Genomic DNA, 15,768 nt, shown 5'->3' with positions numbered 1-15,768 from the left:
GTAACGAAATCTTATAAATTAAAGAAATGAAGAGAATATAAGTTGACAATGGACAGCATAACGCAAAGACAGTATCTACATCATGGACAATGATATCATTATACCTACACAATGGACAATGCCAAAGGCTAACCATACCTCCATGATAACCCCGATGGAGCTTACAGAAATTCGGCGACAAAAATTGGTGCCATGAGCCGGAAATGTTGAACACTATAATCAAAGATGCTCAACCGGCAAAGCGAAAGCTGGCGGATCTTCTCGACGAAGCAAAAGCAGTGAACTTAACGCCTCCTGATCAACATTTATCGGTGGATAAAAAGCAGCAACAATTTGAACTCAAGAGAAGGACTATAGAAGAAAAAATAAGGCGTCTAAAAGTCTATGTTGGTACACTCGGATCAATCAACGAAAAGTGATTGATCCGAGTGTACCAACATAGACTAAACATAGACAATTTCTGATATCCCTCCGGAATCCCAGATTTAAGCATTTGAAATGGATTCTGAATTGTTTGAAATTATATAAAGGTTCAAGAATTGCTGCCGCTTGTGAATCCCCATTCTAAAGTCTAACATTAAATAAAATAGAACAATTTAACGAGATCTCCGACACGAAGAAATGCGAATTGGCAGAAATTTAATTAATTGGTGAATTAAATTATTTTTATAATTTACTGAAATCTTAATCGATCCACTTGTGAAGGCAAGCTCTTCGATTTTCGTTCAAAATTACTGTAAATTTTACAAAGCAAATATCGCTAATCATTCGATGACATTATTTTGTGTAATTTTAAGTGTTTAATTCCTCACTGAGATTGAATCTCTTTAGAGCTGGTTCAGTTACATTTCACATACGAGAAAGGAAATTTGTGAAATTCAACGGCTTTCATTCTTAATCTTTCTATAACGAATGAATGGGTCAAGCAAGTCGTTGTCGTGTTGTTAGCGATGTTATCTGCACTATTCTATATTGTATTTGTTTTACCATGATTTATTGAAACATTTAACCAAGATTATTTTTTATCCAGAAATCTGCCCAGATTTGGGGAGGAAAATTAAAGACTCACTAAAAATATATTATCTGTTGTGAAAATTGAGTTGTCTCGAAGAAGTGCTCGTTGTTTTTAGTTGGCGCCGAAGAATGGTTGTACGAAAGGCTTTTTAGCTATGGAGTATTTATTGTTGTTTTAAACAATAAAACAGATATCCATAAATAATACAGGTAGAGTCGATATATCACTGGAATGGTTTTTGATTTCCCGTAATGATTTGGAGAGCAACCAAGTCGGAGGATGCAGTTGATGGAGATGTAAGGCTCAAACTGATCATGGAGCTAAGTGGCTGCTTGTTCGGTATCGAGTTGAGTGATTGATTGACTGTCAAGTCTGAAGTTGAGAGCTATTAAGGCCTGGGATTGAGTGACTAAACCGAGCTATAGGATTAATTCACTGCTACACGGATTACTTGTCCGAGCTGCTTATACAATGGGAATGGTTTGACATTCCAGACACATTAGCTGAATTTTTAAACTAGAGATTCTTTACAACACTTCGACAGTTGCACATAAGTTCTTTACAGCATTTCCCAATTGCATAAAAGTTTAGTTAACAGACTGGAAGAAATTTACACCAAAGGACTTTGTCTGCAACATTTGAGTATTGCAATTAAAGCTGGTAGAAAATTGGAAGAGTTGAATTTGGATGTATAATTCATCATTTTAGGTAATGAAATATTCATTTATCTGAGAAATATTCCAAATCACAAAGAGAACAATTTATACTAAAAATTTCTATATTATGAATTTACTTCGGTTATACTAACTCAAGTTGGTTGAGACTTTCAGAAGAATTTGTATGGTGGGAGGGGGTATAACGAGAAGTATTTTGTTTGATAGATAATGCTTGAGAGTTTCTGTCATCAACCTTATGTACCATTCTGGGAACGACCAAGTATTTCCGGTTTCCTGTTTTTGCCTCAATCTCAAGGACCTATTCACAACCAATGGCAAAGTGCCAGATGTTGTTAGCAGGATACGATTACTGCTCTGTAAATTCATATCAATTTCATCTTATTATGGTATGTTATATGCGAAGAAATGGTCCAAAACATATCAACCTTCTAGACTTTTTTGGGCGGCTCGAGTAATTCAGAAAGCATACACCATCTTGAACTACTTCTTGACCTTTCACTTCCACCAATTTCAGTCTGCTTCATCGACCATAAATAGAAAATGGAACGGCAATTCAAAAATAACTATCATAAGGTAAGTCTCGACATTCGCAGTGCATTATATCGAGAAGTGTTGGAGTCCTGTAGGAGATTGTGGTCATTATCTAAGTCCTTCCATTTTGTGACAATAGTGGTGACCCCTCTCTCGTTAATTCTTATCTGTACAGCGCGGTATCTTTCTTTTTTTTCTATTGCAGAAGCTATGGTCAGTAAGTAAAAGTGTTATTGGCACCATCAATGCTTAGTCATCTAACAGCATTTTCACGTTTGTTTCCAGCGACGGTATCCAAAATAACATCGAAATTTCAAACAATCGCGGCGCACTACAGTCTGTTTGTTCTCAATTTGGTTCGATTGTTTCATTTTTTTCTTTTTTTTTTTTTTTTTTTACATTAAGGTAAATATACTGTCACTTAATTTTGATATAATTACATTAAGAATCAATCTGTTTGCACTGTTTCACATCATTCTGTATCTCGTAAATGTCTAGGTATTCATCATTACCTGAGTGCATTCAACTTCCTGATCCTTCTAATCAGTGTTAGAGCTTACCTGAATCGGTAAATGTATATGAGTAAAATTAGATGATATTTAATACTAAGTGGAGATTCTGCTAGTTCCATGATTGCTTAGATTTTCATTTTATTCTGAAACAAGAAATTTAAACATTCTGAGAATTTCCACATACTTCGATATTTTCTATTATGACTAATGCTTTTTTACATTCATCGAAAATTATCAATGTAAATTCACTCTGCTATCGAAAAATCTTTTCATATCAAAGCTTAAAATTTCTTGGAGAAGCTTTATTCTTTTAAAATTACTACACCTTTGTTGCAGTAATATCATTATCCTTCCAATACAATAATTAGAGGAATTTTTACATATTTTACATAATGTATACACAGCATGGCAAATACTGAGGTGTGAAATCAGATTTATGATCGATACCTTTAAATGATATCACTGGTGATTTTAAATCTTAAGTGTCAGCATGATTAGATGTTTGATGTAATGTTGGAAAATTCATCAGTGATTGGAATGGTTTCCATTTAGTGATGTTTCGCTGTTGCACATAGCATCATCGTTTTTGCTCTCCGCGACCACTTTTAAATGAATATTTTAATTTTTAATTGAAGTGAAATGATAGAATATGATATGAAGGTATTAAATTCATATTATAGATGCGAGAGACTAATATTTGCAAACCTTCTTGATACAGTTATATGATATTATTAATTATAATTTGTATTGTTAAGGTACTTATGAATTGTAAGGTTGAAAGTTAATTTCACTTCATAAGAATATTTGCTTGACAACTATCATTTCTAATGTATTGCGACAAAGAAGAAGAAATTTTCGTTTAATTCCATCTTTCGAGAAGATTGATAGGTTTCGAAATTTGAACTTTAAAATTCAACTTTTCTCTTCTTCCTATTGTGTAAATTAAAAAGTAAAAGGAAAAAAATCCTTAATCGTTCTCAAATTTAATTTGAAATCAACATAATACTGCTGCAGTCTAACTGTACATTGTCTATCAGGGTCCGTTAAAGAAAGTCGTCATTAATGTATTATCATTATCGTTGTAATGTCATTGCTGCAAATCGTTATGATCGTTATCATTATTGTGACTATTTGCAGTAATGACTTGACAAGTGAAAGAGACAGCAGCAATATGCCATTTGTTAATGTGAAGTATTGCCCAACCATGTCCCATCATCAGTCTGGTCGCAATCTGCTACTTATCTTTTCAATAGTGATTTCCTCAATCTTTGTTATCGTTGATGTTATTGGTCTTTCTCTTTGGACTAACTAATTTCTTTCCTTTTCATTAGAATGAAGTGAGATTTCGGATGAATTTTATGCCATTGGATGCTATCATTATTAAAATTTCGAAATAACTTACAACCTTTGAATTCAGAAGCAAGATTTAAAGTTCTATTTGATAATGAAGTTTTGATTTCAACTGATGTATACTTCAATGTATCATGTGATATTTTCATGTGTCATATCTCACTTACATGCATATAGTATTTACGCCTAAAAAGTAGATTATAAAATAATTATGGACAATTTTTGATAAACACCCACAAAATCTTGCATAACAATGTAATAGCTAATCCGATCGATCCTATTTTAAAACTATCGTCTTAAAAGCTTATGCAATATTGCAATATTGACATATTGTTGAATAATGAATGGAAAATATTAGAATGTTCTTTTCCCTCTCTCATTTCTGTTCGTTCTTCTTTCTCCGTTAACTTTTTTTTTTTTTTTTTTTTTTTTCATGCGACCAAAGATTTTACTATGGAAAAGCAAACTGTTAAATAAATATTTATTGCTTCTGTTTTTCTCGATATACTCCTTCAATGAAAAGAAATATTTGAACCGTTCTCATCTTTCTCATTGCTCTTTCGTTTTCTAGTTTTCTTTTTTTTTTCCTCAGTTTTTGTTTTTAGAATAATTCTACATAATTTTACTGATTTCACGACAATGATAATATGTTAAACAGCAAAAAAAATACGGCACAACTGGCCGAATGCAATTGTTAGACAGGGAAGTTTCGAAATTTCTAAATCAAACATGGATCATTATTGCCGATGATTTGGACCCTATAATCTGCCAGTAATATCACCATGCCCTAAATTATATTCCAAAGTGTGATTTTAGGATAAAAAATGGAGGTAGGGTAAAGATAGGATTACTTGGAAACCATTGAAATGGTTTAAAAAATGCTTTTTAGAAGGACCTCCTGAATTTCAATCACCTGTTACAAAGTGTTGATGAGATCGAAGAATAGGATTGAGAAGAATAATTCTTTGTTTGTTGTACCAATTTGATTTATGATCAGCAAATCTGATGTTGATTTATGATCTACAAGACTAATTCAAAGAAGTTGATCGTAAAGTGTTACCATATAAATTGTCATGTTTTACCGAAGCATCAGGAATAGGAATTAAATGTTGGCAAACACTATGGAATGCGTAGCTATGTGTCATTTTGTTCCTTTCCTGTTTTACTGTTAAACTTTTGTCGTATTTCTATATTTTAAACAGTTCGTTGTAATGATGTTAGGTATCAGTGATTCATTCATTTCATCTATACCATAACTTTTTAAAATTTCAATTTCGCAGGAAATATTGCGTGATTTTTAGATAATTTTTTTATTGCGACTTTTTCTGTAAAGATTATTTTATATAACTCGATAAAACTAGTTAGGAATTTTGAAATTGGGATCAACATAATTTGGTTGAAACGATTTGCTGTTTGATGGAGCATTCTCCTTGGAGGATGAATGCTGGAAAGTTAAATTTCAGGATTTGATGCTTTATCTTTGGATTATTCCGGAAAATTAGAACGTTTCATGTCTTAGTAATTCTATGATAACATTGTTAATGATGTATTTTAGTAGTGAACATGGATGATTTGAGAATGCCGCTATCTGAGGACACTAAAACACCACAAGTGTACAAATTAGAAATCAGAGAATCGAATCATGATGGAGTACAGCCACCATTTCCTTCCAAATCTGTATATTTTTATATTTTTATTCGTCTTCTCTCGATTATTCCTATCAATTTCTCGTTTACAAACTTTCGGATTAACTGGTGCCTGTCAGACATGAACTCTTCTTTGTGATGTTCATTCTGATAGTGCTCCCTCAGACAGACCGGAAATACTATCTTTTATCTGTTGTTAGCCGGTCATATTCCGGAAATGAAATTATTGATAATCTGGATAATATTGATATACCTGATATAGCTTCACGTTGATAAAATAAACTTTAATTAATAGATAGCTTCAAATAGCGCATGGCATGATTGAATTTCATTTCCCTGCAATGATGATTGAGAAATTCTGGTTTGCTGCAGTTATATTTAAATATGTCATTACTTGTTTAAATATTTATTAACCGAAGCACTATCAGAAATTTAATTATTCTTATCACGATCTTCTTACAGGACGGAAATGAGATAAAGGCAAGCGAAACGGTACGCTTGATCGGGCTTACTAAAAATGAACTGGAAAAATATTGCAATGATCCATTTTGGAAGGTAGTTAGGTAAATGTTAATTTTAAATTTAGCAAATAAAGTCTGAACATTTGTTCAAAATATGTCAGGAAGTCAATTGCTATTTTGATGAAAACTCGTTTAAATTTAATTTATGGACACTATTGTTTTTTTTCTCTTTTTCCTGAAAAAAGCAATTATTACAGATACGCAATGTTTGTGCTTTTCTGGGTAGCATGGATTTTGATGTTTCTAACTGCTGTACTACTCATTGTATTTAGTCCAAAATGTGCAGTTGTAAAAGAACCGGAATGGTGGCGTAAGCAAGTTAGCTATCAGGTAACCTCATCTTTTCCAAATTTTGTTCCTTTGTCAATTAAATACACATAAATGAAGTTAAGAAAGTTTCACGTTTAGTCGAGAAGAATGTCAAGCACACACTTTAGCAATACCAGAATAGTTACAGTTTGTTAATCAGTTTTTCTTCCGAATTCCACTTCCCAATATTCTTGGATTTTCTTATGAAGAAAAGTTCCATAAAACATATTTGCTATTTCATCATTTCCAAATATTTTTGCCAATAATATATGACTATTGTGTAGAGTGGAATATATTTTCAGATATTCACACCTTCTTTCCGTGATTCCAACGATGACGGAATTGGTGATTTCAATGGGATCCGAGAAAAACTTCATGATTTACGAAAGATTGGAATAAGAACAATTTGGGTAACGCCTATAATAACCATCCAAAAGGTTGGTTGATACTTCTAAAAATTTTGAACTAATTAAGCTCGAAAAGTGGTCTTCATATGCTTTCACATGGAATCTTCTGTAAAATTAATTGGTTTTGATTCAGGATGATTTCATTCCTTTTGATGTGATCGATTTCACAAGTGTTGATGAACGTTTCGGTACAATGGATGATTTGAAATTGTTGATAGATGCAACACATGAACTAAACATGCATTTTACCATGGATTTGCCCATATCAACGACATCTGTATCACATAAATGGTTTGAATCTTTTGAGTAGTAATTTGTATCCTAAAACTCCAATAACTTTTATTTTAAGTGAAATTGAAAGGTCTAAAAACTTGTGGATATTCGATTTTAGGTTTAAATCAGCAAAAACGGGTGATGATTATGTCGATTATTATGTTTGGGAGAGAGCATTGAATGTAAAAGATGATCCAAATTATATTGCTGAAGAAGGCAAAGAGAACGCTTATCTGGCTTATGACGGAAAAGATCCAATACTAAACTGGCGTAATCCTGCAGTACGGGAGAGTATGTTTGAGGTTGCAAAACGCTTCCTTGATATAGGAGTCGATGGTTTCCATATAGATCGTATCGGCCAACTAATCAAACATCTATCGAAATCAGAGGTGCGATTAAATTGCAACACTTTGAGCGCAAACCACAACTCCATATTTAAAACATTTAGGATTTCAAATTTTGATTCGCTAAGCAAATTAACATTATTCGAAATTGCTGTTTGGTTGTATTCATTTTGACATCTCATTCAATAATCAATGAGATGATTTAATATACTGTGATTTGTAAATCCTAAATCGGGCTCTTTCTTATACCTTTATCGCTATAGATGAAACATCTTTACAGAATAAAGTCAAAATTTCGCCTTTGCTTAATTCCACCTAAATAGAAATTAAGGGACACGTTGCACTATCGATGATCGATGGTTTCATTGGAAGCCTGCGAGAGTATGCAAGCAGTACAGAAATACCCAATAGTAGAGAAATCGTTGTGTTTACCTCTTTGAATGATTTCGCCAAACTAGAAGGATCTGATAGTTCCGGTTTGTCGAACTTCACATATGTTATCGATGACTCGATTACTGTACTAAATAATGTCAGTTTATGTCAAAATTGCCAATTTTCTAAAAGCAAGAAAGGTTGTAACTTAACCTACACTTCCTCGACTGTTTTTTCTTTTTTTTCTTTCGAATGAAGACATGCGAGACATTTGTAATAAACTTTCAAACTTTCCTCAAGTTATTCCTCCTTCAGGGATCATGTCCAAATGGAATAGCGCAATGTTTACACTCTACATTAATTAGATCTTTCGAATGGTTCAATACTACGCAACTTCCACACGCGTGGCAGTTCACGGATTATCACGTTTCTCGTCTTAGTACGAGATTCGATAAAGCAACAGCAGCTTTACTAACTTTTGTGCAGCTTTCATTGCCAGGTATTGTTGAACTGTATTACGGACAAGAACTAAGCCTTGAAGATAGTACTGGTCCAACAAATAAATTTACTGGTTTGATGCAATGGAATAGCAGCGAATATGGCGGTTTCACAGCTGGCAGCCAGAAACCATTCTTTTCTACCACACTTAACTACAAAGAAGATAATTTCCAGGTAACGGTATACTTTTCCAGTCCTAGATTGCTACAACAATCCAACCAACATTCCAAATTTGCGACTCACCGAATCTTTTTATGTATAATTGCGGGAGAGAGCAAAGTGACCCGATCTTGACGTGCTTATGCCTCCAATGGAGCTCTCTTTTACTCAAAGATCCCGTCGCTATAAGTTAGGTAAAAAAAAAGAAAAAAAAACATGTACATTGAACTGTCGTATTTGTACGCCAATTTTAGTACTACTTTCAGAGATTAAAAACAGTTGAGAATTTTTTTCTTGATGATTGTTGATATCAAGGATTTCACCTAATTTCAGCCATTCTGATAACAACCCAATTTACAGGTCCAGTATAGTAGTCATCGTTCATCACTGAAAACACTGAAAGCGGTCGCAAAAATGCATCAACGTGATCACAATTTTGCACTTGGCGAAACTCAATTAGCGCCACTTACTCGAGATGTCATCTTATTCGGTCGATTCCATCAATCTGATAATGGTACTAATGGAGCGGTACGTTTCTTTTTTTATGAAAACATTAAGATTGGTAGAAATGTTTAAATGAAACTTAGAGTAAACTGATTTAGCTATATCTTGTGCATCCTTTACAGGCTTATCTCATTGGAGCAAATTTCGGGACATCCGATGCTGAAATAAACGGAAAAGCAGTATTGCCGAACAATTATATAGCAGCTAAAGCGGAAATCGCTATTGTTACCGCAAACGTTGACAAATACCTACCCAGGGATAAAATATTAATGCTTGATAAAATTGTTCTTGGTCCTAAACAGGGAATTATTATTAAAGTCCAATGATGGCTCTTAATATATGGCTTTTATGAAAGACAGCTAGAACAACTTTTCATGAACATTTCCCATTTACATTATCCTTAATATCTGCTAACTCACTTATTAACACCATATATGGGAGCCCATCTGACAGCTCACAAAAGCTTAGCCTCGTTTCACATTTCATATGTTATGACGTACACGCTTCAAAGACAACTGGAAACTTTGGACTTTCTCTAGACCGATTCTCTCATATATGGTTCATTAGGGAGCAGTATTAGCGCAAAATAAAATATTTTTTGCCACAAAAGCAAATTTAATACATGCACTAATAAATGTGAAATTTGTTTCGGTTATATCGAATACAATGCAGTTCAAGATAGATAAATAATATTCATTCAAATTCTTAATAAGACAGGAAATTATATAAAGTGAAATAATGATGAGCTTGAAGAAGAGGAATGCCGATATTGCCGTGAAATGACCGTAACATACGAAAAATGAAGAGTTCCAAATTTTCAAATAGCCCCAGCAAACAAGTTTTTCTTTTGATTAGATAAACAGTGAAAGAGAAATCATCAGAACAATGAGGAGGTGAAATAAATGAATATTTGAGCCTCTTAAACGCTCATTTTACCAAAAAATAAAGTTTACAACAATATATTTCATCTAAAACACCGTGACAACAACCTATACTTTCACTCCTCACACATTTTTACTACACAATAGATTTCATCAGACATTTAATGAAAATTGTAATGTGAAAAAGCAACCGGATCCTTTTCCATTGTTAACAAAGACATTCAAAACATATGAAAATATACAAAACCAGAAGAAGCGTGATGAAACGTTTGTCCTGTTAACTAGTATATATCGCAAATAAAATCTGACAGAGCTAGGACGACTGAGAGATGACAAAAAATGCCAATTTAAATTATAAACTGGATCGTCAACTTTTATTCAATGTTGAGAAATTCACCAACCCTATATAACAATATCTTAGAATGTGTTGCAAAAATTTTGGAATTTTGTGTGTAGGCACAGTCAAATACTGGTTGACAAAGATTTATTGATGGAAAGAGAAGTATTATAAGTTACAAAAAAGTTTTCGGAGGATATTGAATGCAGAGTTGATCAGTGAGTTTGTTGAAACAATCTAAGAGGATTAATCCCAGGATGACCTAAAGTTCTTTGCAATATGTCGACAATGATCAGAGAATCCTTTTTGACTATTAAGATGAGTCGATTTACAACACCAATTCAGCTATACATTTTTACAATATCGACATTATTTTTGTACTAAAAATATTTCGGTTTTTATCGATAAAGTGATAGATACAAAAAGACTTGATTTACGTGAACATTCATTCATAGGTGGCATCATTCCATTTTCAGGATTCTAGTAATACCATTTCTAAGCAACTCGTTCACGAGTCAAAGAAACCTGAATATCTTCCTCCTTTCAAGGAAAGTTATACCACTATTCAATTTGTTGTTGATATCATCTGACAACCAAGTTAGTGCTGTATTTGAATAAAAGAATGTAATATAATCAATCAAATATCACAGAATTAAAAATGAAAGATTTCAGACATTACGTGATTGAGTTCGAAAAAGTATTTACACATATACTTTTTCGAGCCCAGTTCAGTACTTTTTTTTTTACAGAATTAATCTAAGTTATCACACATAGATGTCCGTACAGAAATTTTACTGTTGTAAAGATATTCTAATCCGATAGCCAAGCTTATATTTAATGATTAAAATGATGTAAACCAACACCCACTACATAAACAGTTGGGATTATCCACGTAAGAAGAAATCTTCATCGATTCACTCAAATCACTTGATTAATAATGACGCTTCGATTCGGTTCAACTCAGTACTATCACTTATACCCATCTAATCCCTACTAAACTACAACCTCAACCAAATTTCCACCAAAATTTCCTTACAGCAAAACTTAGTGATTACCTATATGCCTGATATTCTCAGACCTTACAACATATACGAATAATAAATCTTCCCTCAATCAATAAAACATTTATCACAACTATTTGTCTGTGCCAATCGTCAAAAAACTTTCACGACATTTACCGAGCTAGCAACTAACAAAAACTGACGTGATGCTTTTTATAAAACAGCATTTGATGCAGAAGCACTGTGGTACAGGCAAACATTAGACAATTTAAAACTCACACTGCTAACTTTTTACAGTACCCGCAAATAACATTAGTGAAAAGTGAAAATTAAGGATCACCATGATCCTGCTTGTTGTGTTGAGATCTCAGGGGCTGTTGATATACTACATTCATCAGATCCTTCTCGATAATCACATGTGGTTACAGAATTGATATACAACTGAAAGATTTACCGTACTAGACAAACATAACTGAAATATCATTTTCCATTTCAAAAAAAAAAGAAAACGGACTTGCAAAGTGGCATCAGTTTGACGAGCAATAAAACGAATAAATGGACGAAGATTGCCACGATTTGCAGCATTGAGAGTGTCATAATAGTCAGCACGGGCCTCCACTGGTATTATAACCGGCGGAAAACCACTTTGCATCAAAATTAGATTCATTACTAATCGTGCAGTACGTCCGTTACCATCAATGAATGGATGTATCGAAACCTGTTTAAAAAAGAATTCGTCTAGCCTTAATGGAATGTATATGGTGCATATAAAAGGGTACAATTGTTAACACGGAAATAGAGGGTTTCCGTGATCAAGATTTTAGAGTAGAACAATTTGCAATTGCTTCAAGAACTTCACACAATTCCGTATTATGAACAGTTTGAAAATGTAACATTTTTAGAAAATGTATAATTGGCAAACCAGCTTATAATGAGCAATAGCGGCACGTTCTATAGGATCCAGTAGCAAACTCTCATCCTCATTCAACCATTTCACCATTTCTTCCATTTCTCCTGCTACCATGTTTGCCGAAATGGGAGTGAAGCTTCCTACAAATACCTGAAAAGAACAATAATGATAAAAAAAATGTAATAAAAAAAAAAAGAAAAAACAAATAAAATTCATATTTTACTCATGTCTAAAGCAGCTATTCCAAACTTCCCTGTTGTACAACATAATAATTCAGTGCATTTTCACTAATTTATTCATTCGCAAAACAGTAATGTTTGACCATATTAAATTCTTCAAAAGTATTCACTATTATACAAAATACCAACCTGAGTTTTGCGAAATACACCTGCTGCTTCCGGATCGACAAAACCAAGAACACGACTATGAATGTCCAAAATATCCTGTAAAACAAACGATTCTCAGGTTAACTGATACAAATAACAATATTAACATGCTACAATAATTTTGAAAAAACAAAAAATTATGCGAGAGAAATATGATTGCTATATTCGGACCTGAAGGGTAAAATACGAAATATGTGCAACGCTTTGGTTGATGAATCTCAACGCAGAATCCATTCCCAAAATCTCGTTATGCTCCATAATACTTTTTCCAGCCACTGCCATTCGTGTTTCTAATATGGACCTAAAACTAAGTTAAATTGGCAAATTAAACTAACAGATCCTTTCATTCGAATTCCTCTTACATCACATTCAATCAAGATCTTACCTTGTCTGACCAAGAGACATAGTGTTGCCTTCAAGTGCTACAGTATGATAAATATGCAAAAAATAAGATTCTTTCATTGCTTTTCGTAAAGCCGTATTAGTTTTTGGTATTCGTGAAAAATATGAACGCTTCTCGTGAAGTTTCTTTAACATCTCCTTGTCAATTTCTTCCACAATAGGTAAAGTTCTTGCTCGTCTTCTATAAATATTATTCAATCACTAAAACAAGAAAATGAAAAATAGGATATGAAGTATGACCTATGAACTTTCACAATTTATAAACTATTACCTTTTACCCTGTTTTATTTCAAAAAGTCTTCAAACTTTATAAATCGTGCCCAAAATTTTGTCTCATATTTAACATAAGGTTAAACAGACAGAATGATTCTTCCCAGCCAAATGACTTCATAATAATATCATGTCATGCTACTGTCAATTACTTTTCTTATTATAACAAAAAGAAACATTCACTGTTTATGATAGAAAAATGACTTTTCTTTCGGATTTAAGCATTACATAAAAAAGCTTACATTAACGCTTCAGGATGATGAGGATTATAGCTCAACGCCCGTGAATATAACTCTTCCGCTTCTACCACATTTTTCCGTCCCATTTCAACGACTAAACCGTATTCGGTTAAAATATCTGGATGATGAGGAGCCAAAGCAAGCGCATGCTGAATAATGAGTTCTGCCTAAAAAGCAATTAACATTTGCAAAGTCATACTTCGCAGAAAATACCTCCAATTTATACTCTAAACTTTTTGAAACCTAAGCAACAAAAATATGCATTAAAAAACACATCATCTAACTAACATATACGTTAAATTTGCTCAATTTTTATAAGACCAAGACTCAAGCCATTCATTACTATCCTTTCAAAACCAGCACTATACGCTCGATGCATCTTTGAAACTCATCTCCCTTCAAATACCTTTACAGCTTTCATATGGATAACCCATGGATAGGAGAACTTTCGACTCTTACCTTCGCCATATTTCCTTGCGTTCTCGACTGGACTGCAGCTTTTAAAGCTGCAAATGCTTCTTTCTCGGTCTCCCAACCCCACTGAACAGCATTTTCCTGAATCGTAGGAGCCATGGCTTTCTCGACCTCTTTGAAATCATCCCTAAAGTACCACGGCTCCACAGATAAGGGATCAACAAAATAACCCAATTCGGTTGTGCTGAAGAACAGTGCAATAAAGTCGTGCGAACTTTTTCTCAAACTAAAAGACTTACTAAAATTAATCGCTCATTACAATAGAATACAAATTCTGTATAATGATTTCAGCAGCATTAAACTTTCTGCTAAAATATCACTCCACCAAACCTATCATTTGTAACTCTAATACATATAAATTCACGTCATCGTATTACAGTTATTATATAAAGCAAAAAAAACTCCACTATTACTTACCCAATGTAACGTTTACGGGGAAAATGTGCTGAACAGTAACCAGCTTGTTTAATGAACTCGGGTGCGAATTGCAGATTACAAATTAAATATTGCGAAACCACAATTCGCTGCGCCAGGATCGATAAGGCCTAAATAATCAGCTTGCTGACAGTTAACTTGGAAGTTCGCACCGAACAAGTAATGTACCTGTATGCAAACTGATACAGCAATAGATAGAGCCACAACTCGCATCCATGATTGTGTAAAAATGTTGGTGCCAGACGACATTTTGGACATAACTAATATATATAGGTTGAACACCTGCAATAAGAATTTTTCATTCCATTTTTCACTAAACAACAGTAAAATAATGGGGGAAAGGTAGGATTAAAAGGAGAAAGTAAGGAAAGAGAGTGAAGAAGAAAAAACAAAAAGTAGTTTCAGTTTCAGTCAAAACAAATCCGAATAGAAATACGTAATTTAACAATCATACATTCCAAATATAGACTCGATACTTTTATGCATTCTTATAGTCTTCGTTTTCATGCATGTTGATGTGAACCTTCTGACTGACCGCTTTGAAAATAGTCAAAGCATTGAAGTGTGTTAAATAGAGACTCTTCCAGCGAAAAAAAATTCTCCCAATAATTTCCTATAGATCACGAAAAAATGGAAAACATAACCTCACTTACCTTATTATTAGAGTGTGATGTGTGGTTATAGTGCAACAATTAAAGAAACGACCATTTGATGGTATACTCAAAATTGCCATTCTTTTTTTCTGAAACTTTTGAAATCAATTTTAATAAACTTAAGATAACAGATTAAAAGTTTAAACTTCACTTGAAAGCGTTAACCAAACATTTTTGTAACAAAACATGTAAAATGCAATCTACAACGCATGGCTAGACTTGGTGCGGAAATTCACGTATAATTAAACTTTCACGTCTGGTAACTTGTAACCTCTTCAGGTTACGCACTATTTTCTCACGAAATGCATGAGGTGTAGCGAAACGATATATCACTTCAATTAGGTTGGGAGCTGTTTTAGCTAGCGGAATTTACCGTTCTCGTGATAAATGTGGCAAGTCATGTGAGAGAGAGAGAGAGAGAGGGAGAGAGGAAGATGGTAGGAGTCTTCTGTATTACTGGGAAATGTGACCGTGTCTTTGTCTTTACGTGACTGTTTCTGAGTGTGTGGGCGTATCCCCACGTGCACTTACATTACTACACGCTTATTTATATCAATATGGAAATCGTTTATATGGGTAAGAGAAGCAGGATATGTTTGACGGGCAGATTATTGAAAGGAGAGGGAAGAGAGGATGGCAGTGATGGTGGAGTAAGAATAATA

General features: G+C 33.6%; 4 protein-coding genes across 4 annotated transcripts; 3 read left to right on the top strand and 1 right to left on the bottom strand.

The window, feature by feature from the left end:
- Window positions 1–203: 203 nt before the first annotated feature.
- Window positions 204–1,374, top strand: LOAG_07111 (hypothetical protein; the record flags this gene model as incomplete). Its single annotated transcript, XM_003142645.1, has 2 exons — window positions 204–415; window positions 1,278–1,374. 2 exons carry the CDS (start codon window positions 204–206, stop codon window positions 1,372–1,374), a joined length of 309 nt encoding a protein of 102 aa, XP_003142693.1.
- Window positions 1,375–2,232: 858 nt separating this feature from the next.
- Window positions 2,233–5,031, top strand: LOAG_07110 (hypothetical protein; the record flags this gene model as incomplete). The annotated part of the gene is made up of 5 exons (XM_003142644.1): window positions 2,233–2,265; window positions 2,429–2,440; window positions 2,670–2,791; window positions 3,873–3,987; window positions 4,975–5,031. The coding sequence occupies 5 exons, from the start codon at window positions 2,233–2,235 to the stop codon at window positions 5,029–5,031; spliced, it is 339 nt and encodes a 112-aa protein (XP_003142692.1).
- Window positions 5,032–5,634: 603 nt separating this feature from the next.
- On the top strand, window positions 5,635–9,583 carry LOAG_07109 (alpha amylase). The gene is made up of 10 exons (XM_003142643.2): window positions 5,635–5,762; window positions 6,194–6,294; window positions 6,450–6,582; window positions 6,864–6,998; window positions 7,102–7,259; window positions 7,360–7,630; window positions 7,917–8,114; window positions 8,273–8,629; window positions 8,975–9,142; window positions 9,241–9,583. The coding sequence occupies exons 1-10, from the start codon at window positions 5,649–5,651 to the stop codon at window positions 9,442–9,444; spliced, it is 1,839 nt and encodes a 612-aa protein (XP_003142691.1). The 5' UTR covers window positions 5,635–5,648; the 3' UTR covers window positions 9,445–9,583.
- Window positions 9,584–11,443: 1,860 nt separating this feature from the next.
- Window positions 11,444–15,204, bottom strand: LOAG_07108 (fic protein family protein). The gene is made up of 11 exons (XM_020447341.1): window positions 15,107–15,204; window positions 14,622–14,735; window positions 14,436–14,563; window positions 14,004–14,202; window positions 13,548–13,711; window positions 13,019–13,216; window positions 12,805–12,934; window positions 12,616–12,690; window positions 12,260–12,397; window positions 11,852–12,055; window positions 11,444–11,778 (listed from the first exon to the last, which is right to left on the bottom strand). Exons 2-11 carry the CDS (start codon window positions 14,709–14,711, stop codon window positions 11,674–11,676), a joined length of 1,431 nt encoding a protein of 476 aa, XP_020302419.1. The 5' UTR covers window positions 14,712–14,735; window positions 15,107–15,204; the 3' UTR covers window positions 11,444–11,673.
- Between the last annotated feature and the right edge of the window lie 564 nt (window positions 15,205–15,768).

Source organism: Loa loa (assembly GCF_000183805.2).
Source record: "Loa loa unplaced genomic scaffold supercont3.175, whole genome shotgun sequence".
Classification (NCBI taxonomy): domain Eukaryota; kingdom Metazoa; phylum Nematoda; class Chromadorea; order Rhabditida; family Onchocercidae; genus Loa; species Loa loa.
Note: the sequence above shows the minus strand (reverse complement) of the source record. Positions and strands in the feature narration are given on the sequence as shown.